Genomic DNA, 25,587 nt, shown 5'->3' on the forward strand with positions numbered 1-25,587 from the left:
TGAATCTTTCTTCTATTTCATCTTTCATCCGCAGTGCAAATACATGTTTCAAATGTATTTAAATATTAGTTCTCTTTGGGTGTTCCTGCTAAAATACTCGCGTTTAAACATGGTAACAGGTACATTTCTAACGTTTCTATGAGCTGTTTACGAGTACAGCTTACTTGAACTGAAGTAACGGCCATCACCAATGCTGCCTAGCAGCTATTGGAAGAGCTAAGAGGTGCTACTTTTGTAGTTTTCCGACTCCGTTTATATTCCAGTGTGGCAATATTTAGTCTCTTCTTACATGTAACAATCTTTACAAACGTTTTTCTGTAATCCCTATTGAATCCTGCATACACAAAGACATTGACACAGTGATTGGCATAGATCATAAGCACTGTGATCTTCACAATCCAAACCGGGACCACAGCACCACTGAGCGCCTCTACTATATCAATGGCAATAATTGGTATTACCAATAAAATGAACGATCCTGCAACTGCGATTACAGTCCTTGTGGCCTTCCTCTGCATAGTCGCTTCCCTCCTCCTCTTTAGCACTCTCTCGGACTGGTCAGGGGGTAATTCAGAATCACCAACCATTTGCGAATTGAAATCAGTAGCAACGAATTGCGCGCCGATTCGTCGGACATGGTCAAGACTCGCTCTCAAGATGAAGATGTTAAGGAAGAGTACAGTGACTATAGGGATGACATGAACGAATATGTACAGGCTTGCAATGTACCCTTGAGTCAGAAACGCTGGAAACCGGCAAAAGGAGACTGAATCGTCAGGCTGTTTTCCACCCCAACCCATCACAGGCAAAAGAGAGAAAATTATCATGGACATCCATGCCGCTCCGACACCCACTGAAGCTCTTTTAGTTGTAATCCAGGTACAGTAGAAATAAGGCCAAAAAATGGCAATAAACCTCTCCATAGCGATCAACAGAATGTGCAGATTTGACGTACCTCCGAATAGCGTCGATATTGGTATCGCTGCGCGACAGAACGTCTTATGATCACAGTCTTTGTCCAAAACCTCTACAAGTCTCAGAGGAAGGGAAACCGCTCCTTGGAAGAAATCTGGCACAGCCAAGGCAGCTAGCAGGAAGTTGCTAGTCGTTTGCAGTCTTCTGTTGGTGTAGACCGCTAAAACGACGAGAACGTTCCCCAAGACTGAGACGATGGCAATAGCGAAGAACAAGGATGAAACCACATACGTTTCCACAGAGAGAGCAGCTTGTGGGTTTGTTGTTCCGTTACTTGCATTGAAGTCTTCTTTGTTATTCATAACATATGGTGGCACAGTATACTACTGATACGATATTGTTTTTGTTAGTGTATGTTTTGGATCACGTAGATGTTCTCCTAAAATCTAGCAAAGCAACATCTTTTTTGTATTTACTAATGATTTGAGTGAATGTTTGTCTTAACGCTCCCCTTAATCGTGGGCTTCCTTTACCTCATACTTGTATTAACTGCAAACTTTGTGCAATTCGTCGGCTAGACTATGCACTTTAAGTTCTTTTTCTAACATTTTATGAGTGAAATAACTTAGGGAATAGCGTATTATGCCCAAAACTGAGCTTTTAAAGGTTGTTGTCAAATTCGTTTATCGATACTGACCGCGGTTGTGTCACCTGTGAGTAATGTCTCCGTATTATAGACTTTGCAACGACAGATTCATTATTTGTTTTTGTATATAAAAATAAACCGGGGGCGGGAATAACGGGGGAGGGGGGGGGGGGGGTGGAGTATTCAACAAAGTTTCATACTGGGAGGGTGCAGTCGGAGGCTTAAAACATATAAGAGAATGGCATCCCTTTCACATAGGTAGAACAAAACAAAATGCGCCTCTCTTTTAGCCAAAGACATTAGAATACCCCTACGTTACTGGCACGGCATTGCGCTGTAATTTGTAGCTCTTAAAAATATTAAAATTGTGACGCTGAAAAAGGCAGTCTTTCATTGGTGGAGCCTCCCCGTATACCCCACTAATTTGAACCTTCCCCCCCCCCCCCCCCTCCTCCCTCCTACGGACAACTGACAGGGCGTTCTGTGTGAAACAAGTTTCTATTAGATGCGGACTTGAAATTAAAAACTCTGAGCGTGATAACAATATCGAGCGGATATGAGAAAACTTGAAGTTTTTTTTTCATTAAAAATTACTTAATATAGGGCATCTGTATTGGTACATTTAAAAGGAAATGAGGTGTCACGCATGAAGCATATGATGAATTAAAATTATTTAGTTTGCCCCCCAAAATGATAAAAATATTTTACGCGCAAGGTATATCTATACATAAATCTTCGGACGTGAAAAGTTCTTAAGATTTTATTACTGAATTAAAATTATTTGACTGTCATATTCTTTTCCACTATTTAAACTAGCATTTACAACACCTTTTTTCGGTGTTTTTATCAGAGCCCACGATGACTGGTCAACTATGATTTCCGTCGATTGGCTAATAAATCAGCAAATCGCCAGTTAAAAGTTTAAAACCGTTACAATAGGAGAGATCACTTTTATCCATGAAATGAGTTGTAGGGTAGTTACTAATAATGAATTTCAACTGCAATAAACTTGGACAAACATTTGTTAATTCAAAGACGAGAAATTGCTTACCATGGATTTTGTTGTCAGGCTATGAATGACACCTGTCAATTTTGTCTGCGTTCTTTCTGGTCCGACAGGTGTTAGGCGAAAAATATATCACCTTGAAATCTAGCTTTTGAAATTAAACCATTCGGGAAGAAATCGAAGCTTGAGATAATAGAGATTGTTTGTATTAATTTTGCTAACATAATAAGGACTAGTGTGAAAGGAAATCATCTCATGTTTATTTTTCTCAGCACAGCGTGTTACCCTGTATCATTAAAACTCCAGGTTTTTTAATTATAAAAATTAATTTTCATGCATGTATTTTTGGCAGCGGCAATGTTGGGCAGAATAGCAAATATATATGTCAAATTTCAGAAAAGTAAGCAATGAGCCTTTTCATAGGAGCAATTTCGAAGATAACGACTTGACTGAAATAAATAGAATTATTGGATTCGCAATGGCAAATTTCACGATCCAGACCATTAGTATTTATGAAACGAAGCAATTTTCCTCAAAATTTCATTTGGTGGAGGATTCAACTCGTTTGATAAGTTATCAATTGTAGAATAATGTTCGTTTTTTTTTTCTCTTGCAAGCAAATTAAATGCAGTGGAACGTCGATATATTGGATCATGAACGTTCCTTCTTAATGAAATTGACCCTCGAAAATCCAAGTGAATTTCTAACAGGCCATTAAATACGTTAAAACTTCTCAGTGTACCATACAACGACGAAAATTGTCACCGTTCGGTTGTACGTATTCCATCGTTGTGCCATTTTCTTGAAAAAGCTGTTTTAACATAAATAAAATTTAAATCGAAATTTAAAGGTGCATTAGAATGGTAACACGTTGCTTATAACGAAAGAGCAAGTAGCTGTCCCAAGATAGTCTATGGACCACTCCACTCAAATAATCGAAAATAAATAATCACCTGATGCATGTACGCTGACAGCTCACTATACTGTAAAATATCTCTGCCCAATCTACGGCATGTTAGTTTAATGTGGACGCCTCTTAACGTTCGAATATCTCAGTTTTTATTCAGTGTATCTGTTATAAAAGATTTTTGGTGTCATTTGGGTTTTTTAGCGTATCTACAGGATGTCGTTTCTTGGTAGTCTAATTTATTATACCTTGTTTCCTTTTGTTTTCCTTGCATCACGATCATGACGACTCAGTGTACAGACGTCAGTTTCCTCATCATCGATTGGGGTATATTCTAAAACGTGCATTTCTCAGAAGAGGGGACATGCGTTCTTCTTGATTCCTGAGCCTGAATCTTCAGTCTCGTTATACGGATCACAAAATTGACTCAACTTGGACTGAGACGAAAGCTTCTGTAAATCGGTAAGCGTCCCTGGCGTTGCATTGTACCGTTTTCAAACGATGGCTTCAGTTGTGACACACTAAATATAGAAGAAGTTAGCTAGACGTTATGTTTTTCGCTGTATCTGTCTACTTATAAAAAAACTATTTCTGAGTAATGTTAAGCAGTTAACAGAAAAGGAAGGAGGGATGCTAATTGGACTAAACGACTTTTTTCTGTCGTTCTAAGGTAAGAGATTTGGAAGTTTTATCCGACAAGGTGGGAGCAATGTTGTTTAGAAGCCCCGTTCACAGGCCTTTTCAATTGTTCAAATTGGCCACCTTTTGCTTTTTGTTTTCGTTTGTTGGTATTTTTTTACAAAATTATATATATTATTAACTGGTTTCGGACAGATCTTTTAAAACGGGGTCTTCAAAACTATATGAAGCGATCAACAATTTAAGTGACTAACACGTGAGACAAACGATTATTTTATATTTTATTAGGAATTCCTCTTTGGATAGCTGGTAACAGACACTCTGTACCAAACTCCCTAAGAGGACCAAACATAGCTTAATTGCAGTATAAATTGCTCATTACGTTGTGTTTCACTGTGTGAAATGACCGGCTTTGGTGGTAAATCATATTGATAACAAAGCGGTTGGTTCTATGTGGGCCTAATTATGACATAATCGGAGCACAGTCACGTTAGTGTCCAATCCCCCTGCCGAAAAAGATGACAACCGTTACATTAACCATAATTCTTAGTGTACGAAATCCTAAAACCGCTCATAAAATTGCAAAATGTTCTAAAAACTTCAAACCCGGCACACACAATGTTGTTAGTACAGAAACGAATTACGCAAAATGATATGGCTTTCTATATGCCTATTCGCCGCGTTAGGTTCGCAGAGTATTGTGGTAAAATGTGCAGCCGTCATCTTTTTCCGTAGGCTGGATTACAGCCGCCATCTATATTTTTCCTCAGAGTGGATAGGTCTTTTAACGCCTACATTAAGTGCTCATCTTGATTTTGAGCTGAACGTTTACTGAAGATAGCCAGAGATTTTCTTTTCGACTAAAACTGAATTTCTGAGGTGATTTAGGGCATCCGAACAGATGTGCTCCTGATATAATTGTACTCGTTCAAATCATCCCGGATCTACCCGCTCAGCTGATTTAATTCCCATTCGATTGAAATTTAATCTACCTAGTTCAAGTACCATTACTTATTCTGAAAATGAATCAGTGTGTGCTTGTATGAAAACTTAAATGTAAGAGGTTCCGCAAACTAGAGTCTAACCTACTCATCTTCTAAATCAACCTGTACACCGATTTCACATTTTGACTTTCGGTTCCTTAAGCTTCTGTTCGAAGTTTTCCCCTCAAAACCATAGTTGACGCATCCAGGGAGGTTCTGTATAGAAAGTATTTCCTCCATCTCAGGTTCACAACCGAAACCGTGATTCCATGGTGCTTGACTATTATTGCTAGCTTCAGCCTCGTTTCCCGTATACTCTCTTTCACTGTCTAGTCCATCCACTTCTGCAAGGCCGTCATTACTAAGGTTGGCGGCATCGTCCTCTGATTCGTTGAAGTCTATGCCGTGTTCGAGTTTGTCGGCACCTAAAAGAGAGTTGCCGAAATGTTTATCAAGTGCAGCTATTGATAATTGGTTTTTTTCTTTGTGTTTCGTTAGCAAAAATAATTAGTTAATATAAATATCGTAGAGGATTTATTGCAGTGTGGACTGCGTCTGGAAGTTGTGATAAATTTATCACTGAAAATTACCACCATCTAAAATTACGATGTGGCTTCTTGCTTAATTAACCAAGAGAAAATGAGATTGCTACAATATAAAAAAGTCATCATGAATTCTTCTTCTTCTCTGGATGATTTGCCAAAAGCTTTCTGCATGATGTCATTTTTAGCCAACTATCCAACTGACATTCTACAAGGAACCTTATTCCCAAACAGTAATGAGTTTTCTGTTTAAATTGAGACGTAAGAACAACTGAGTGATATTTGTACGGATAGCTTGTTGTTATGAAATCTTGCAAGCATCACAAGGAACAACAGAAGTACCGCAAATTATGTTGTCAATTGGACGAGAGTGACAGGACCGTCATGGTGTGCAGTCTCGGCTGTTCTACGCCGTCAACGCTGTGGTTGAACTGAACGTAAAAGACACCTTGCTACGCATGGTTAGTTTTAAATCGAACAGTCGAATTAAAGCCTTTTTTAGTTTTGTACAGTTAATATCAATAACAGCTGTTTAAGGGGTTGGGGGAAGGGGAGGGGAGAGGGTCTTTTACTGAAAAGGAAAGTACGTCAGTAACTGTAGATCCTTGATTCATTTGCCCAAGGGTATTTTCCTCTACACTTCAAATCTACAATTCAAATTACTAAATGCAAATTTCCACCCTCACGCACCCATCATTTCCTCTTCATGGCTGAGTCTGATTGGACAGATCTTGTTAATAAGGAACAGTAGAATCCATGTCGTAAAACCGGCCCACACAGTAACAACCACGCATGTCAGGATCTGAACCCCGAGGAGCTTGGCACTACCACCTTTGAGGAGTCCACGAACAGAAGAAAATCCAACCAGCTGTTCCTCTTCGACAAACAGACCCACTGCAATCATTCCCCAGATGCCAGCTGCGGCATGAGTTCCAATGCATCCCACAGGATCATCCACTTTAAATCTGTAGAAAGATTGTTTTAGTAGTGATATATCAAAAAACGAGGAAGAGTGTTTCATCCGATTTCCAAACACGTAGAGAGACTAACCACTTCGTGTTTGGAAATAAAACGAAATGCTCTTTTGAGTGTTTGATATAGCTTCTCAAACTATTAATGATTCTTGAAGAAATTCAAAGCATAATCTCACCAAATTTTGTGATAACTAAGATGACATTCCAAGTCTTCTTCAAGGTAACGATTAACGATTTCCTTTGACAAATGAGTTCGAGTTGTAAGGTTGCAGCAATTCTACTCTTGAATTATATTTGATAAGGTCCTAGCCTCTTTTTATATTTTTATAGTTTTATGTTCCCGAGATTTGTCCACCCTTCACTGACTTATCGGAGATGTTAATCTTCTTTCATTTTCGAGATTGAACTAGCTTTTTTGAAGGAAGTGTCAATTTCTAATTTACTACAGCTAACTAGTTAGTTAGTTGCCAAGGAAACGTACCTACAGTAACATGCTTACTTCTGCAAGATTTATAAAGAAAAAAGGAACACTGGGATTGAAAAAAAGCAAGTGTTCTTAGGGGCGGTAAAGATGTTAACAAATGCGTCCCATTAATATGGTAAATATTTTTGTTTTTCTCGCCCTACCGTGACTATAACCTCTAACCTCTGTGATTTACCTGACTTGAATCAAATATTGCTACTGAGATAGCCAATCAAACAGAAGATCAGTTATTAATAATAATGATAATTACTGATTTGGATTGTGATTTGTTTATCTTGCATTTAATTTTCTAACAAGAATTTTCACGCTTGCTACAACGACATTCATGCACTGCACTCGCTTGGCATGACTGCGTCGGTTGCCATGACAGCACAAACCTGTCAATGATGTCGCAACTTCCACATGCTACCAATCCTCCGATGAATCCAATTAAGAGTCCTTCCCAGGGCCTGCACATGGCACAGATAGCAGTAATGCCCACCAGTCCACCAAGTATACCGGTAATAAACACGGCCACATTCAACTTCCGCTTCCGGTACGCAAAACTGTAGATTATTCCCAGAATTCCTCCACCAATGGATCCATTTAGAGTCACGACCGCTGACCTGGAGGCGAGAAGCCATTTTCCTATAGAAAAACCTTCCTATCAACTGATAAATTGATTTCTGGAAAAATTAATTATCCAACAACCAGTGACTGGAAAACATAAGCAAACTAAACAAAAAATCAGAAGGAAAAAGAAAGCAAAATTGAAAAACAAGGAAGAGAGACAAGGTTAGAGATTGCATTCGATTCACTCTTATTCTAATATGGTAGTTTCATAAGTTAATACCCGACTTTTTTTAAAGAAAACCGTATTCAATAAAAGTTTTAACTTTGATGAGTATGTTAAAATCGCATACAATTTGTAAAACTCTACAGATATTGCACCACAAATTATTAAAAAAAAAAACAAAAAACAGTGTAATGTTATTGACCAGGGCACCCAAAAACTTTTGTGGCTTCCATGTTCGAGTTGAGTTACAGAACACGTGTTAATGGGATACGTTGGACAGGTGTCACTTTATTTTCGTATGAACGTTGAAAGTTAAAGTTTAGAGCTGTGTTTACAACGGATTTTAAAACATGGCGTTAGACAGTGTACTTGAAAAATGAAGGAATTGCTAGAAGGTACGGAAAAGATGACAAGTCGCGTCTCAATGCAAGGCAACCCATTGCAACCCATTTATTCACCTAAATAAATAACCTCTATTTGGAGACAATTGCATGAAGCGTAAGAAAGAAGGACACATTGTACAGGTGTGAAGAGAGAATGCTTAAAAGGTTCACAAGTTGACAAGATGGAGCAAGAGAATTCCTTTTGATGAAGACTGTCAGGGCAAGAGTCAGGATGTGCACACATAGTATGAATCTGTTGAACTGGGAATTGTTTCTGGCAACCGAAAGAGCAACAAAAGCTTGATTACTCTCAAGATTACAGGAAGAGACGTTCGAATGAAGGCAGACACAGACGGTGTAGAAGCCACGGTCATCGCCTACAATCTGTACACGAAAATCTCTAATTAAGAAACTCCTACAAAAGATTCACCAACCTCTTAGGGGTTGGCTTGCAAGGAAACCCATACATCCCAAGGGCTCTGTATCTCTTCCGACTCAGTACAGGAGCCGAAAACTCGATGGGCTTTACCTTGTTGTAGAAGGCGACTTCACACCACTGTTGGATTGTGATGCCTGCCTGGATCTGGAAGTGTTTATGAATCTTCAACTGATAGATACACCTGAGCCACATATTGTGAAACATCGAGACAAGATGAGGACCAGAGTATTTTGAAGACTGACCTGTGCTGCGTGAATATCCACACTTTTTCAGTGACAAGCCTGGTATACTGCCAACCAAAGTTCATTCGGAGATTGATCCTTCGGTACCTCAAGTAGTCCACCCACCCAGGAAACTGCCGATTGCTCTTCTAGAACCAGCCGAGAAAAGCTCAAATAGATGGAAGAAGACCGTGTTATTGCGAAAGAGGAGGAGCATACACTTCGGGTGATATCTATGCTAGTTGTTGACTAAAGGAAAATTTAATCCAAAGATCAGTAGAGGCATGAACATTCTTCCACCTAAGGACGTGAATAAGGTTCTCAAACGACCCTATTATGCGATGGTTACTGAGGAGGAGGTGGCATCTCGCCTGTCCGATTCATTGAGATTCACATCCCCCGATGTTTGCAGCGGGTACAGGCAACTTCAAGTGGATGACCAGAGTGCTAAGCTCTATGACGTTTAATACCCCTCAGGGGCGTTACCAATTCACGAGACCCCGTCCACCAGCTCCTGAAATCTACCAACGAGAGATTCACAGACTTTTTGAAGTGGTTCATGTTGAAATTACAGTACGTGATTTAGCCTGATTCATGGCCTGATTCATGGTGAACATCAAAGAGATATGAATGAGAATTTAAGAGCAATACTTGACAACAGCAGTGAAGGCTTGAAGTTCAACCCCCATAAAGTGAAACTCATAGTTCCAGAAGTTATGTTGGACAAATTCTCTCAACAGAAGGGTTGAGACCGTGTCCAGAGAAAATAAGGTCTATTAACCAAATGCCCGCACACACACAAAGGGAAGGTGTTCTCCGGATATATTCTAGAAACAATTCATTACTTAGACAAGTTCATCGAGCTGAAAGCTGATCTTCAAGGACCCATGTCACAGCTTACTCAGACAGATGCAGCAGTCGTTTGGAAAAAACCGCAGGAGGAGGCCTTTGACGGACTGAAATCTGTCGTAACTAATAGAAATTGATAACTTATATTGCGCATAGGCGTATTACAGCATGAAAACTAAAGTATGATAAATTAAAGGTATACTAAACATCAAAAGCTATTTTAAAAAGATAAGTTTTCTGCTAGTCAGGTTGTAAGCATACAGTCGTGTATACAGCTATATAGTAATAAAAACAGTTCGTCTGCCTGAAGACAGCATGGTGTTTGAAGTCAGACATTAAATTATATTGCGTAGTTCCTCTGTAAGGAAATGACCCTTTGTCTTTAGTATCAAAATTTCATGCATCATTATGTTGGAGAGACACAGAGAAAGTAATGTGGCTGACATTTATTATTTTCGTGGTGAAAATGTGACACATCTTTCACTTTGAAGTCCAGTAAGTAGTCAGTGCTTTGCAAGAGCTCCAAAATCGTTTTTGTTGGGTTAATTATTCTGTATATTTTAGCTGAAGACAAATGCAAATCCAGCGCAGACTGTCTATCGATTTCATACCTCCACTGATTCCAAACGTGCTTCCACAGTTGAAACCCAGCCAGCCCCACCACAGCATGAACGTCCCTAGCATCACATTAGTGAGTGAACCGGGTTTGCTTTTCTTTATTGTCTTGTCATATGTGCCAATTCTGGGACCCAGTATAATGGCGGCGACCAACCCGGCCACACCTCCAACTAGGTGCACCGCTGAACATCCTGTAAGAATGATGTACATCTTAATTCTGTTTTCCACGTTAATGTATTTTTAAAACCTTCATATCATCAAATCATTTACGGATTGATGCTAACGATTAACCTTGTTGTTTCTGTCGTGTATTTTTCCTGGCTGTTTTCTTTCCCTCCCTCTTTGGAGGAAAGAAACAACAAAAATATAACAAGAAACAACATCAACGAGAAACCTCTGCTGGCAGAGTGTTGAAGCCTTTGAACATTTCATGACGTCATTTTATGGTCCATAAGAGTATAAACCATAGACTGAAATGCCATCGATTTGTTAAATTATAATTTATGTCCCTTGCGTATATATATTGTGGTCAAGGGTTTGTAGCACCTTTAAATATAAAGAAAAAAAAAAACAGTAAGCAGAGCAACATCTATCTAATGAGTGTAGATCACTTGGTACATTGTAGCAGGTCAAGGAGACGAGCTTTGATTTAAAGTTCAGGCTCTCGTGAAATACAAGATTTTTTTTTTAAATAGAAAGCTTATACCTGCGAAGTCAATAACGCCAAGCTCCTTAAGAAAGCCTTTTTCGCCCCAGATCCAGTGCGCCGGAAAACAGTACGATATAGTGTTTGTGAAAGAGAAGATGGTATAAGCGTTAAGATGTGTTCTTTCTGCCATGGCGCCTGACACAATTGTGGTAGCAGTCGTGGCAAATGACATTTGAAAGAAGTACAAAGCAAACACATCACCGTCCTTCGCTTCCACGTCAGTCAAGAAGTAACCTGTGATATTAAAGAGATGAAAAAGCAAAAAGATATAATGGAAACCACATATTTTTTTTAATTGCATTAAACTGACATGAGCTGTTTATTTGCAGCAACAATATGAACAAATGTAAAGATTATAGTATGGGTTAAGAGACCGGTTGTAAATAGCTACAGACTCCAGCCTCACTCGGCTTCATCAGGACTTACAGTTCATGGCTTGTTTTTCTCCGAGTTTGATTGGCTTAAACTGGACACGAGACGCGATGAGGTGCATTCGAGTGAAGACACTATAAAGTAGCAGAAGGAGAGGGGTCGCGATTTCACATATTTATTGACTGCATTAACCCTTTAACCCCTAATATCAACTAAGAAATTCTCCAATCTTTTCCCATACTTTTCTTATAAAGGTACTGGGGAGAAGTTACTGATTAAAATATCAAGCAAATTCATCTTGTTTGATCATATCCTTAATTCTCTTGACCTTTGGGGTTGAATAAGGATTGATATTATAAGGAAAAATTTGATGCTGATCACTGTTAGGGCTTAAAGGGTTAAGCATCTTTTGTTTGTAAGTCAGTATCATTAACCAAATCTGCACAATCCCTCGAAACGTCTCGCCTAAAAATTTTCAAATGCCGGTTCCTTTGTTTTCCTGACGATGGACAAAATTTGTGTATTATCTCAGTCTCGTTCCCATGCCAAATCACACATGCGAGCCGTGCTTGATGTCGGAGGCTTGGGACCATGCTCTAAGTACAATTATATAAGTTTAATAATCTGAGTATAACTCTGAGTATAATCAATGCAATTTGGAGGCAACGTGATTTGTCTCACCTACACCACAGAAGGCATTAGTCCCTTTAGCGATGCCAAAACTGAAACCGAAACCGTACAGCCAATAGGAGAGACCACCGTATATGACGTCAACGGCATTTTTAACCATAATGTTGACTTCATTTTTCTGGGAGACCAAACCTATAAGAGAATAAAAGTAAAACATCTTTATAGAGTGGAACATTGAATATTCCAGTGAAATAAAATGAGAATCTCTCTGGTGTTCTCACTGGTAATGTGTCTAGCCAAGCGTACATTTAGAAAATGTGATCTGAGTAACATGGTAATTTACTTATAACTAGTGTAATGAAGTGGCAATTCAAGAGTGGCCATTAATACCCAAATAAACAAAGAACAAAGAGATTTAAAAAAAATAATAATAAGGAGAATTGTTCTATAGCTTGCTTTGCTCACACTCTACGAAGAAGTATTTTTATTTCGTTCTTCGATTTTTGTTAATTAATTTCCTTGGGGATGTTGGGTTTTGATTACGTAACCGTCAAATGTCTTCACCATGGTTTTAGCAATCGCACCGTTTGCGATATTAATATTAATTAAAATAACAAAGGGTTTTAGGATATGTCACCTGCTGTTCTATTCCTGAATAGTCTTTAGCCGTTTCTCCTTTTCAAAGTGAACCTGTCTTTCTTATTCGCTTTGTTATCTCAAGACAGTTTCATGAACTGGTGTGTGACTAACAGTTTAATTTTCTTACTGGGCAAAAAGTTCTGTAATTAATTAGACAAAGACTTAAGCGCAATCCGAATAAAATGCCAAATATTACGTTTTGTTCCCGAGAGATTTTGAAACAATGATCTAAGTCGAAATCTTCGCAGTTTAATTTCTATTGAAGACGGTGACAAATGTTTAATGAATCCGTATGTAAACGATCGATATATTGTGGATATTCAAATTCAAAACACATATCGATGCGGTTCATGCCACAACTGTTTAATAGTGACACATTTTACAGTCAGTTTAAACGTTTCTCGACAAAATTAAGCTGATTTCAACTGTAAAAGAAGATATTTTTCGGAAATGTTTGTTTACCAATTAATTCAGCCAACATGTTCTTGTATTCCATTTCACCAAACTTGTCCAAGATAGCGCTTCCTTCCGCAGACTCGTCGCTTAAAAGTATATCAACTCGGATAGAACTGGATACAACGTACTTTCTTTCGTTTGGGGTCATAAACCAGTATTGCACGTTTCCAGCAATCCACCTTCAGCAAGCTTGGTAAATATTAAATATTCTAAATTTTCCTTTAAAATACGCACCTGATTCTACAAGCCCAAATCCGGACTGCATCGTAAAGATAATGAAAGCGCTTGTCAAAATCCATGTTGCGTCATCGGAATTAAGCTGAGCAGGTTTATTCTCGAGCAAAGTATCATTTAAAGTGTTGGAGGAGTTTTGAGTGAAATTCATCTCGTGTTATGTTTGTTCTCGAGCTCCCTGTCAAATGTTTTATTTATGATATGTTTGACGCATGATGAACACTACGCGCGAGTAACCTTGCCACCCACCGATTATGTTTATAATAAACACGTTTTAAAAAAGCTACGGCTTATTGCACTTTGTGAATATTTTAGACTTTCAGTATTTCCTGTCGAAAGGAACAATAATCACCCTAATAGCTTGCTAAATTAACGCTTTCTCTTTTACAATAGAATATCTTGGCTCAGTCAAAATAATATAGCATATCTTTACAGCTTTAAGCCTGCGGATGATTAAGACTGTTTAAATGGTTTAAATTTTCCCAAAATATATTATTGCGTTCGACGATACTGGAGAATGCACGCTATTCACGTCGTTACCAAAATCAGCTGCAGTCCGCGGCTAGTTTTTATGATGTCCAACGGTTATTGACCGCGATAATTGGACGCCATCTTGTACTGGCTGGTAGCCATAGTTATATGAAAATTACAACTGTCCGTTCACGGAAAATAGCCTCGCCATCATGCTGTCATTGGCATGGCAATGAGTGCATGCCTGGATCTAAATGGTAAAAAAGATTGCAGGCTCAGAGCTCGTATTCGGCTTGCTCGAATTCCGTGTGCTTCGAGATTTCTTCGACATTTTCCCGTTTTTCACAAGCTAAGTGAAATTGTGTTGATGTATTCGCACTATCGATAGCAAATATGACTGAATGAGGACATCAGAAAGCTGTTGGTGGTGTATTTTCTAGTAAACAGAAGCTGCAACTTGCCCCGGCAACAATATATACCGAGTTGTAATGTGTCAACTTTGCTGCTTTTCACAGGCGATTCAACTTTTCTATGCATACAGAGTTGTGACATTCGACCAATGCATTCCCTACGACCATTGAGCATTGATGCGATAAATGCAGACCATTTTAAAGAAGTTTGGTGTTGCCGTTATTGAACTTCATTGTTTATTGAATTTTGCAACATTGGTTTATTGCATCGTACAAAATCAAATTTTCATACTTGGGAATTCTCGATAGGCGCCCCCGCGAACTCCAATATAAATTTCGCTAACGAATTTCTGGTTTATTGAGTTCAATAAAAAAAACCCTATAATATTAGTAGAGATAAGACAGATCGAACGCAGTTTACTAATCCTTTATTATTACAAGTTATTACTATTATTATTGGTATCAGATGGTCTCATTGGTGTTAACCGTTAGCGTAAAACGGCCAAATATTTAATCGTTAGGCGTACAGATCGGGAAAAGTTTTAACCGTTAGCGGTAAAATGAGATTACGGTAAAAAAATATTTCTACCAAAGATTTTCAAAGTCAATCAAAGTGCCTAGAGCTCTTCAGACCGTCTACGTGTCTTGTCTCGTGGTTAATGCGGTTAGGACAGCTACACATTCTGCACTGGTACGATCTGGTAGCGAAACCTTGTTTTTGATACAAACCTCACTACTTTTCATATGTAAACGCCGGCTAGTTAGCATAAGAACATCATGATCTACATATGAAAAACAGTGAGGTTTTTAACAAAGCAAGGTCACCTCCAGCCTCGCTTACAACCCAAGGCCAGGTCACTTAGCCCCCAACTGTAAAATGGGCTATTCCTTCATCCAGGTGTGAATTGAGCGATGGCCTAACTAGCCTGCATCGTTGGGGTTTTGGACGTTTTTTTTCTTTTTGACCGCGGGTATATTGGGACCAGAGCTAAAAAAAAAAAAAACGGGAGAGGGTGGCTGAGCACTAGCTGAAAGAATGAACATAAAGGTATAAATGAGTTTTGCGTTTACAAACACTCTGACCTATTGTTTTCCAGCCCACAGGGTTTGGGGAGAAAAGGAGTGGCTTAAAGAAAGGGGTGTGGTCGACATGGGAGGGGCCAGCCCAGTACATCTTTTAGTAGGAGAAGCCGGGCTTGTTGCCACTTTGCCAAAATATCGTAAAAATGTTGTATCTCTGAAAACGTTAAAATAATGGTTCAGTGTTGTTAACAACAGCCCTACTAATGGACAGAAACTAGTATTTATTATCTTTGGCTACGGATGGCTGGAATGAAAGGCGATTATAACTTGGAAAAATTGTTCATTTTGTTCCATTTCTTTCTGTCAGTATCTTAGAGAATTCACTAAAAACACTGATGACAGTTTGTCCTTCTTCCAAGAAATCGCTTAATACTTTCCATCCCGCCAGGTGCTCTAAGACTAATTTCGTGTTAGAGAAATGTTGTTTGTCAAATATTTGAACAGTTTTGTACAAACTACAGCGAGATCTCCGTGACAGTGCCCCTTTAATACTCCCTAAAGTTTAATCTACCTACTGTAGCTCAAGTACCATTGCTTATTCTGAAGATGAATCGGTGTGCTTGTGTGAAAACTAGGGTGCTTACCATTTGTAGGAAAAATTCGGTTGAAGTAACCGTTGCATAATGGTAATTAAGGGATTTTCTGATACGACCGACCAACCGGTTGAGATTGTGCTTATGTTTATCTATGAGGCGTTTCGTCCCCCTCTGTCCTGGAAAGAGAGGATTCATTCAAATGGTAAGGAATTTTCCTCCGTTCCTTTCCGAATGGAAAAAGAGGAGTACCTCTAAAAGTACTCCACAATTTCTGAACGAAATTCCGGAAAATTACCTTACCATTTGACTTCAAACCAAAACCGGATTTTTTTGGCCAAATGATAAGCACCCTAGAGTCTCACCTAGCCATCTTCTAAATCGACCTGTACGCCGATTTCACATTTTGACTTTCGGTTCCTTAAACTTCCGTTCGAAGTCTTTCCCTCAAAACCATAGTTGACGCATCCATGGAGGTTCTGAATAGAAAGTACCTCTTCCATCTCAGGATCACAGCTGAAACCGTGATTCTGCGGTACTTCGCTATTATTTCCAGCTTCAACTTCGTTTCTCATGTATTCTCTTTCACTGTCTAGTCCATCCACTTCCGCAAGGCCGCCATTACTAAGGTTAGCGTCATCGTCCTCTGATTCGTTGCAGTCTATGCCGTGTTCGAGTTTGTCGGCGCCTAAAAGAGAATTGCCGAAATGTTTATCGAGTGAAGTTATTGATAATTTGGTTTTTGTTTATGTTTCGTTAGCATAAATAATCAGTAAACACAGATAACTATTGTAGATGAGTTATTGTAATGTTGACTTCTAAATGTAACGGCCCATGAAGGCAGCAACCCTGCGCATGGAAGTTGCCATAAAATTTATCACTGACTATCACCAACGTCTAAAAATTACGACCTGGCTTTTTGCTTATTTAACCAAGAGAAAATGAGAAAAGCACTAAATAAAAAGTCATTATTAATTAGTCGTGATTTAATTATTCTTTTTCCGATGATTTGTCAAAAGGTTTTCTGCACGAACATGTCATTTTTATCCATTCAACTGACATTCTTCCAGGGACCTTACCGTTCACAAAAACATCTAAGTGATATTTGTACGGATAGCTTGTTGTTATAAAACCTTGCTAACATCAGGGAACAACACAAGTACCGCACATTACATTGTCAATGTGACTACACGGTGTTCAGTCTCGGTTGTTCTACACCCTAAAGCTGTGGTTGAATAATGTAAAAGACACCTTGCTACTGATTAGTTAATCGAACAGTCGAAAGCCTTTCGAGTTTTGTACACGTTAAAGGGAAAAACGTCTTATAGGGCTTTTTGTGTTCTTCCAGGCAATATTCAGTAATTACAGCGCTTTAAGGGGAAGGGGAGGGGAGAGGATCTTTCACTGGTATTTTCCCAACGATAGCTATGGTTATTCATTTTCTTCTGCACTTTAAATCCGCATTTTAAGTTACTAAGTACACTATATAATTTCACCCTGACGCACCCATCAGTTCTTCTTCAAAACTTAGTCTGATTGGACAGATCTTGTTAATGAGGAACAATTGAAGCCATGTCGTTAAACCGGCCCACACAACCACCACCACGCATGTCAGAATCTGAACCCCGAGGAGCTTGGCACTACCTCCTTTAAAGAGCCCTCGGACAGATGAAAATCCTTCCAGCTGTTCCTCTTCCACAAACAGACCCACTGCAATCATTCCCCAGATGCCGGTTGCAGCATGAGTTCCGATGCACCCCACAGGATCATCCACTTTAAATCTGCAGCAAGATTGTTTCAGTCAGGCACTATAGGATGAAACACTCAGTTTCCTTGTTCTTGATATAGCACACTATCCGATAACGAACGTGACCGTGAAATTGATGTCGTACTTTTTTATTTTGGTGAGAAGAGAGCCGTGTTGAAAGGCTCGAGTAGATCAAGATTGTGGTCAAAGTAGGCAGGGATTTCACGTAAAATAGAAGGAGAAAGTACGATGGGTAAATGTTTGAGGGTGTTTCGAGTTGGTTCGCGTATCATTTTGGGGGTGCTGCGAAGTTGTTTGGCTGTTAAAGCAATGATTAAATAGTACACTAGAACAGGTTAAAGTAAACAGAAGTCAGATCTGTGTGGTGCAAGTAATACGGCTCAGCACTCCAATGCTGAAGGTCTCTGGTTGGAACCCCACTTGGGCTAAAGGAGATAACTTTAAAAAGAAAATCATAAAAATGTAAGTGGCGTGAAGTGGGGCATAAATGAGGCCGCTTACTAAGCCTTTATGGCTTTCTTGTCTTGCATCTGATTTACTACCAAGAATTTTCAAACAGAAAAGGAACAAATCATAGTGACTCTCATGAAGCCAATTAATTAGCTTTGGACAAATTTAGTACGCATGCCACAACGGCAGCAACGCACTGCATCCACTTAGCTAGCTGTCGTTTCTGTGGTACGAATTCGAAGTGATGACTGTTTATTGTCAGTTACATGACTGAGTCGGTCACCATGACAGCACAAACCTGTGAATAATGTCACAACTTCCACATGCTACCAATCCTCCGATGAATCCAATTAAGAGTCCTTCCCATGGCCTGCACATGGCACAGATAGCGGTAATGCTCACCAGTCCACCCAGTATACCGGTAATAAACACGGCCACATTCAACTTCCGCTTCCGGTACACAAAGCTGTAGATTACTCCCAGAATTCCTCCACCAATGGATCCATTCAGAGTCACGACCGCTGACCTGGAGGCTAGAAGCCATTTTGCTGGAGAAAATAACTTCATGTCAATTGATAAACTGATTCCTGGAAATGTTCAAAAAACTAATGACCGGAAAACAAAATAACAACAAAAAAAGAACAGAATAGCAAGAAAGAAACACAGTGGTAGAGAGATTCGAGTCGATTCACTCCTATGTTAATACAGTAGTTTCAAAAGTTAACATTAATTTGTTACAAGAAAACTGCATTGAAATGAAAGTCTTACCTTGATGAGTATATTAAAATCGCATTTAATTTGCAAAACTCTACAGATATTGTACCACAAATTATCTTAATTAAATAAGAACTAATACTATTCCTTAGGAGAATAATACACATTACGTCTGCGTAAAGTCAGCATCTTTTTTGAAGTCAGACATTAAATTTCATAGCGCACCTCTTCTGTAAGAAAATGACCCTTTGTCTTTTAAAGTATCAAGATTTCTTCCATCATTATGTTTGAGAGCGGCAGAGAGAGACAGAGGTGGAGACAGCCAAGACAACAACGTTGGTGACATTTCTTATTTTGGTGACGAAATTGTGAAACATCTTTGAAGTCCAGTAAATAGTGAGTGCTTGCAAAAACTCCAAAATCGTTTTTTGTTGGGTCAGTTCTGCTAGAGGATATTTTCCAGACAAATACAAATCCAGAGCAAACTTTATCTATGTATTCCATACCTCCACTGATTCCAAATGTGCTTCCACAGTTGAAACCCAGCCAGCCCCACCACAGCATGAAGGTCCCTAGCATCACATTAGTGAGTGAACCGGGTTTGTTTTTCTTTATTGTCTTGTCGTATGTTCCAATTCTGGGACCCAGTATAATGGCGGCGACCAACCCGGCCGTACCTCCAACTAGGTGCACCGCTGAACATCCTGTAAGAATGATGATCAAATCAATTATGCATAAATTTCAAAGATTAACCTTACCCCGCTAGCAGAAGTTTCTCGTTGTTTGTGATATGTATTTGTCCTTGCTGTTTTCTTTCCCTCCCTCTAAGGACAAAAGGAACAAAATAAAAAAAAAAGAAAGAAAGAAAGAAACAGAAACAGAAACAGAAACATCAAAGAGAAACCTTTCCTACAAGGTTAAAGAAACCTTGAACTTTGATCAGTTTTCGAAAACCCTAGAGTTATTATTTCGTGAGATTGTAGCTCGGGTTATTATATAATTATTATATTATCTTTACCCTGCATGAAGATAAAATAATTTCCTTTAGCTTGGTTGAGATGCACCCAAACAAACTTAGGCTCATTAACATTGTACCGATACAAAACTTTCATAGGTCCAATGTGCCCTCCATACTAACAATTGTACGGCTAAAACTGCACCATACATGATTTACTACAAAATTAGGTGAGGTATTCATATTGTACGTTTATCGGACCCCTTAAGATCGAAAAGTGTACCTACTTTTGGAGAAGATACAAAACTCACACGAATTGGAGGTCCGAATAACTGTTATATGGATCCGGTACAATGATACATTCTGGTGCATGGGTATATATCATTGATTTTTTTCCCTTTGGTATATTATGGCTAAAGGTTGTAGATCGTTTAATAATAATAATAATAATAATAATAATAATAATAATAATAATAATAATAATAATAATAATAATAATAAACAATAACAGAGCAACATTTATCTATTGAGTATAGATCACTGGGTACATGTTAGCGGGTCAAGGAGACGGGCTTTGGTTTAAAGTTCATACTCTCGTTAAATACACGATTATATATATATTTCAGAAAAGTATACCTGCGAAGTCAATAACTCCAAGCTTCTTCAGAAAGCCTTTCTCGCCCCAGATCCAGTGCGCCGGAAAACAGTACGATATAGTGTTAGTGAAAGAGAAGATGGTATAAGCATTAAGGTGTGTTCTTTCTGCCATTGCGCCTGACACAATTGTGGTAGCAGTCGTGGCAAATGACATTTGGAAGAAGTACAAGGCAAACACATCACCGTCCTCAGCTTTCACGTCAGTCAAGAAGTAACCTGTGATATTAAAGAGATGAAAAAGCAGAAAGATATAATGGAAACCATATATTGGTCAATTGTATCAAACTGACATTAGCTCTTGTTTGTCGTTATAAAATGCAAAAATTTGAAAGATTAAATAATACGTAAAAAGCTACAGCGACTCGAGCTCGATTTTATCAGGTTTTATCAGTTCACCACTTCATTTTCTCCGCGGCTGATTGATTTAAACTGGCCACGTGACGCTATAAGGTGCATTCTCGAATAGACAGTATAAAATGCCGGAAGAATAGAGATCGCATTTATCTTCTTCACTTTATGTTTATTCTATTATAAGTGGGCTAAAAATTCGACGAATGCCGGTGTCGATTATTTTTGTTCTGAACAAAATTAGCAGTCAACGATAAACACGAATTAAAAACAATAGTCAAAGAGTACTTCTGTCTCAGGTCTGTCGGTCAGGGGCCCGATTCATGAAAACGCTTCCTAAGTTATTGGAATAACGGTTGGCTTTTGTTAAAGTGCACCTAACCCTCAATTTTTTTTTTTCGCAAAAATAAATCTTTGCACCTGTTAAAAACGCATTGAGATTTTTTGCGCCTTTTTTCAACCAAATCTTGACTTTTGATAGGCTGTAAAAGTTACGAAATCTAGCTGTCATCTGTCCCATGACCGAGCTAGTAAGGGCCATGGGTTTATTCCTTACATGACGTCACAAACTGCCTTGCATGTATTTTCACAAAGACTTAATACAATGCAAATCAGTTTGTGACGTCAAGTAAGGAATAGACTCATGCCCCTTACTAGCTCGGTCGTGGCACAGATGATGGCTAGATTTCGTAACTTTAACAGCCTATAAAAAGTCAAGATTTGGTCGAAAAAGGCGCCAAATAGCGCAATATGTTTCGAACAGGTGCCAAGATTTATTTAAGAGGAAACAAAATTGGAGGGCTAGGTGCACTTTAAGAAACAATACTTGGGATATGGCTGATTCACTTATTATGAGTATTCCTTGGTCTTTGTTTCATACTGCACTAATTATTTCGAATATTCAGGTCGCTGTCAGTCAATTGTCTTACACTCTCCGGCCACATCAGCGAACGGAGCTGGATGTCGGAGACCTCTGAGTATAGTATAATTATTATAATTGTAATAATTTCGTCTGGCATTTCGGCGTGTTCAACCGGCTAAAATAGATTTCAGACCGCTACACCCAGAGCCAATGAGAAAGAAGAAAATAACGTAGCCAGGCAATCAGTACTGCAAATCATTCAATTGTTCATGCCGTTTACTTTCTTGTTTGTCTGGGAGCGCTGCCATCTGAAACGAAATTGTTTTGAGCTTCAAAATGGATAAAAGAACCTAACGAAGAAGCAAATTCTTAGTCGTCTTAGCTAGATGAAGAGAACCTACAGGAATTCGTGGGTGATGGGGAAAATAATGCCTGTGGTAGCTCCTTGGCCGCCAGCGAGTGTATGCAAATCTGTCTTCATCGAGAGAACCCGCTCAGTCCAGGCAGTCATAATGATGCCAATGAAACTGTCAGGTTAGTAATTGCACAATTATTTTTAAAACTTGTAAGTGTATTTCTTCGCTGTTTACAAAATTCTGTTATTTTCCTTTAGAAAACGTAGAAGCAAAGATTCTTTTGACAAATGTCGCAATGTTCTACCGAAGTTTTAGCTTATGTGACATTAAAATCTATTGCCAATATTAAAAATAAACGCCGACGCAACGCCGGCAATATTCAAGATGTCGCTTAATTGTGATAATAGTATAGTTGGTGTTCTTTGTTCTTATTTATATGTTCTTAGCCCTTCGCAGAACTTATTTTAGCTCTCACCGTAAAATGAGCCTGAGTCGGGCCAAAAACATATTTACGCTCGCGAACATCAACTGTATTGTTATATTATCTGAGTATAACATTTTATCTGGTATAATCCATGTTACGTAAAAACTGAATCATTGTATAATGCAATTTTAGGGATTTGATTGGCTTAGCGGCCATGTTACATGGGCCATTATACCATGCCAGAGAAATAGCAGCCATTAAATTGTCTTCTGGTTTATCTTGCCAAGCGAAATCAGCAAGATCTAGCAATATTTCCTGATTGTTTTTAATAAAACAACTATTCCACTCACGCTTGTTGGATATGAGATGATTATAGCCAACTCGGCGCTTCGCGTCTCGTTGACTATCTATCATCTCATATCCAACAAGCGTGAATGGAATAACTGTTAAGTATTTACTAGCAACGTCACAAAATTACATGAACAATCTAAAGAGATTTTCCGTTGTTGTTTGAGTTAACTTGTTTGATTTGTCTCACCTACACCACAAAAGGCATTACTCCCTTTAGCGACGCCGACGCTGAAGCTAAAACCATACAGCCAATAGGAGAGCCCACCGTATATGACGTCAACAGCATTTTTGACCATAATGTTGACTTCATTTTTCTGGGAGACCAAACCTATAAAAAAAAGAAAAACATCCTTTTAGAAATGGAACATTGAATATTCCAGGGAAATAAAATGAGAACCTCTGTGGTATTCTCAATGTGCCTAGCAGGGCGGACTTTTAGAAAGTGTGATCCCAGTAACATGGTAATTTACTTAACTCGTCGCTTGAAATAAAGAGGTAATTTAGTAGTGGGCATTCACACCCAAATATGCAAAAGAAAATAGTGAATGTTGAATACTCATCAATAAATTAATAATCATTCTCATTTATTCACCAGGCATAAAATAAACCACATTTATTCCATTGCGCATATGCATTGACATTCAAATCCTAGCAGTATGCAGGATGTTTGTCACATGAACCTAGTTCAATAATCAATCAATCAATAAATCTTTATTTAAACACGGTAAAATCCATCAGGAGTATAAAAATTAGAAATAACCTAACTATCCTAAACAAAATTCGATGGCCTTAGCTCCCACGAGTCTCCTGTAGCTCAGTGATAGAGCACCCGAACTAGTAATCGGAAGGTCTTAGGTTCGGCTCCTAGTAGGAGCATTCGGATTTCCTTTTTCCGAGTTTGCCTGTGTCACTTTGAATAATACATCATTTTCAAAACAAAAGATTTAGAGAGTAATAGGAGGATTGCCCAATGTCTTGCTTTCTCACACTCTCGCATACCAGATAGACGGTCATCGGTCGTCTGTGTTGTGAGTCATAGTAATTCCATTCCGAAATTATATTTTCTCTACCAAATTTATCAGTTAATTCTGCTGGTGATGTTCGGTTTTTATTACAGTGTTTTTTAGCAATCGTTCCTTTAGAAATATTTATTAATTAACATAACAAAGGGTAGTCATTTCCACTTAATGTCTTTTTTCATTGATTCTAAACATTCGCTTTGTTGTCTCAAAACAGTTTCATGAACTGGTGTGAACATGCATAACAATTTAATTTTTCTTACTGCGCAAAAAGTTCTGTGTTTAGACAAACATAAGGTGAAACCATGCCTGAAGCCATATAAAATGCCAAATATTATGGTTTTTTTCCAGAGATTTTCAAACAATGATCTGGCTGGAAATCTTTGCATTTTAATTTCTAATGAAGATTGCTCAGTGTATGTAAACCATCGATCTATTGTGGATTTTTAATTCCATGTAGAACCATCAATCATTATTGATTGGTTTCAGCTCACAACTGTTTATTAGTGAGACATGGTTTACAGTCAATGTGAAAAGTTTCTCGACAAAAAAAAACCTGATTTTAATCCAGAATGAAATAGTCTACGTCGCCTTAAAATGAATGAAGATAAGCACGGCTGTTTTCAAAAATGTTTGTTCTCTAATAATTAATTCAGTCAACATGTTCATGAAAACATTGTATGCCATTTCTTCAAACTTGTCCCACATAGCGCTTCCTTTCACAAACTCCTTGCTTTTAAAAAAACTCTATCAACTCGGATTGAACAGACAAAACGTATTTTCTTCCCTTTAGGGTCAGACGTTGGTTATACATGTATCCAAAATCCACCTTCAGCGAGCTTGGTAAATATTAAATATTCTAATAAATTTTCCTTTAAAATACGCACCTGATTCTACAAGCCCAAATCCGGACTGCATCGTAAAGATAATAAAAGCGCTTGTCAAAATCCATGTTGCGTCATCAGAATTAAGCTGGGCAGGTTTATTCCCGAGCAAAGTATCATTTAAAGTGTTGGAGGAGTTTTGAGTGAAATTCATCTCGTGTTATGTTTGTTCTCGAGCTCTCTATCGAATGTTTTATTTATGATATGTTTGACACACGATGAACATTACGCGGGAGTAACCTTACCACCCACATGATGTTTACAGTAAACAGATTAAAAAAAAACTTAAGGACTTATTGCAGTTCTAAAGTGAATGTTTTAGGCTCTCAGTATTTCCTGTCGAAGGAAACGATAATCAACGTTATAGCCTGTAAATTAAAACTCTCTCTTTTATAGTAAAATATCTTGGCTAAGTCAAAATAATAGCATATCTTAACAGCTTTAAGCCTATGGATGAATTAAAAATGTATAAATGGTTTAAAAATTAGCAAAACATTATTATTATTATTTTACTATTCGTAACAATGTTTCCTAGCTGATAATAGGCCCTTTGCAGGACCCAGTCACATGGTACACATATACAGTTGTACAGCTTTTTGTAACATGCCACTGGGTTCTGCAAAGGGCCTATTGCCATCAATCTTTTGATCTGTCCAGTGCAGTGGTTGGTAATGTATTTAGGGTGTGACAGTCAGTACGCCCATGAACATGGAAGGTCATTAAATGATCTGTAAAATCTTATAATAGTAAAAATAATAATAATAATATTCCAAGCAAAATTGATATTTACAAGTTAAAAGTAGAAAAAAAGAGCTATTAAAACCTATTTACAATTCAATATTTAAAATAATAATAATAATAATAATAATAATAATAATATT

The 25,587-nt window shown here is 38.3% G+C and overlaps 3 protein-coding genes across 3 annotated transcripts; all 3 read right to left on the reverse strand.

The window, feature by feature from the left end:
• Positions 1-197: 197 nt before the first annotated feature.
• Positions 198-1,277, reverse strand: LOC146474006 (histamine H2 receptor-like). The gene has a single exon (XM_085117696.1). It carries the CDS (start codon positions 1,275-1,277, stop codon positions 198-200), a length of 1,080 nt encoding a protein of 359 aa, XP_084973822.1.
• A 3,129-nt stretch (positions 1,278-4,406) lies between these two features.
• LOC146474007 (putative ammonium transporter 3) lies at positions 4,407-13,581 on the reverse strand. Its single transcript, XM_085118019.1, has 7 exons — positions 13,422-13,581; positions 12,144-12,284; positions 11,088-11,324; positions 10,375-10,572; positions 7,474-7,723; positions 6,329-6,603; positions 4,407-5,521 (listed from the first exon to the last, which is right to left on the reverse strand). Exons 1-7 carry the CDS (start codon positions 13,570-13,572, stop codon positions 5,199-5,201), a joined length of 1,575 nt encoding a protein of 524 aa, XP_084974145.1. The 5' UTR covers positions 13,573-13,581; the 3' UTR covers positions 4,407-5,198.
• Positions 13,582-14,781: 1,200 nt separating this feature from the next.
• Positions 14,782-24,882, reverse strand: LOC146474008 (putative ammonium transporter 3). The gene is made up of 7 exons (XM_085118020.1): positions 24,710-24,882; positions 22,991-23,131; positions 20,442-20,678; positions 19,357-19,554; positions 18,435-18,684; positions 17,425-17,699; positions 14,782-16,606 (listed from the first exon to the last, which is right to left on the reverse strand). The coding sequence occupies exons 1-7, from the start codon at positions 24,858-24,860 to the stop codon at positions 16,284-16,286; spliced, it is 1,575 nt and encodes a 524-aa protein (XP_084974146.1). The 5' UTR covers positions 24,861-24,882; the 3' UTR covers positions 14,782-16,283.
• Between the last annotated feature and the right edge of the window lie 705 nt (positions 24,883-25,587).

The sequence above is a fragment of the Pavona decussata genome, unplaced genomic scaffold, assembly GCF_977016875.1.
Source record: "Pavona decussata unplaced genomic scaffold, jaPavDecu1.1 SCAFFOLD_92, whole genome shotgun sequence".
Taxonomy (NCBI): Eukaryota; Metazoa; Cnidaria; class Anthozoa; order Scleractinia; family Agariciidae; genus Pavona; species Pavona decussata.

What these genes read in the sequence shown, in the direction of transcription:
- LOC146474008 (XM_085118020.1), bottom strand. Translation starts at nt 24,860, where the DNA reads ATGAATTTCACTCAAAACTCCTCCAACACTTTAAATGATACTTTGCTC. An exon ending in ATTTGGGCTTGTAGAATCAG is followed by an intron (nt 23,132 to 24,709) that starts GTGCGTATTTTA and finishes TTTTTTTTATAG; the next exon opens with GTTTGGTCTCCCAGAAAAAT. An exon ending in AGTTGTGACATTATTCACAG is followed by an intron (nt 17,700 to 18,434) that starts GTTTGTGCTGTC and finishes ATCTTGCTGCAG; the next exon opens with ATTTAAAGTGGATGATCCTG.
- LOC146474007 (XM_085118019.1), bottom strand. Translation starts at nt 13,572, where the DNA reads ATGAATTTCACTCAAAACTCCTCCAACACTTTAAATGATACTTTGCTC. An exon ending in ATTTGGGCTTGTAGAATCAG is followed by an intron (nt 12,285 to 13,421) that starts GTGCGTATTTTA and finishes ATTCTCTTATAG; the next exon opens with GTTTGGTCTCCCAGAAAAAT. An exon ending in TGGCGTTATTGACTTCGCAG is followed by an intron (nt 10,573 to 11,087) that starts GTATAAGCTTTC and finishes TCATTCTTACAG; the next exon opens with GATGTTCAGCGGTGCACCTA.
- LOC146474006 (XM_085117696.1), bottom strand. Translation starts at nt 1,277, where the DNA reads ATGAATAACAAAGAAGACTTCAATGCAAGTAACGGAACAACAAACCCA.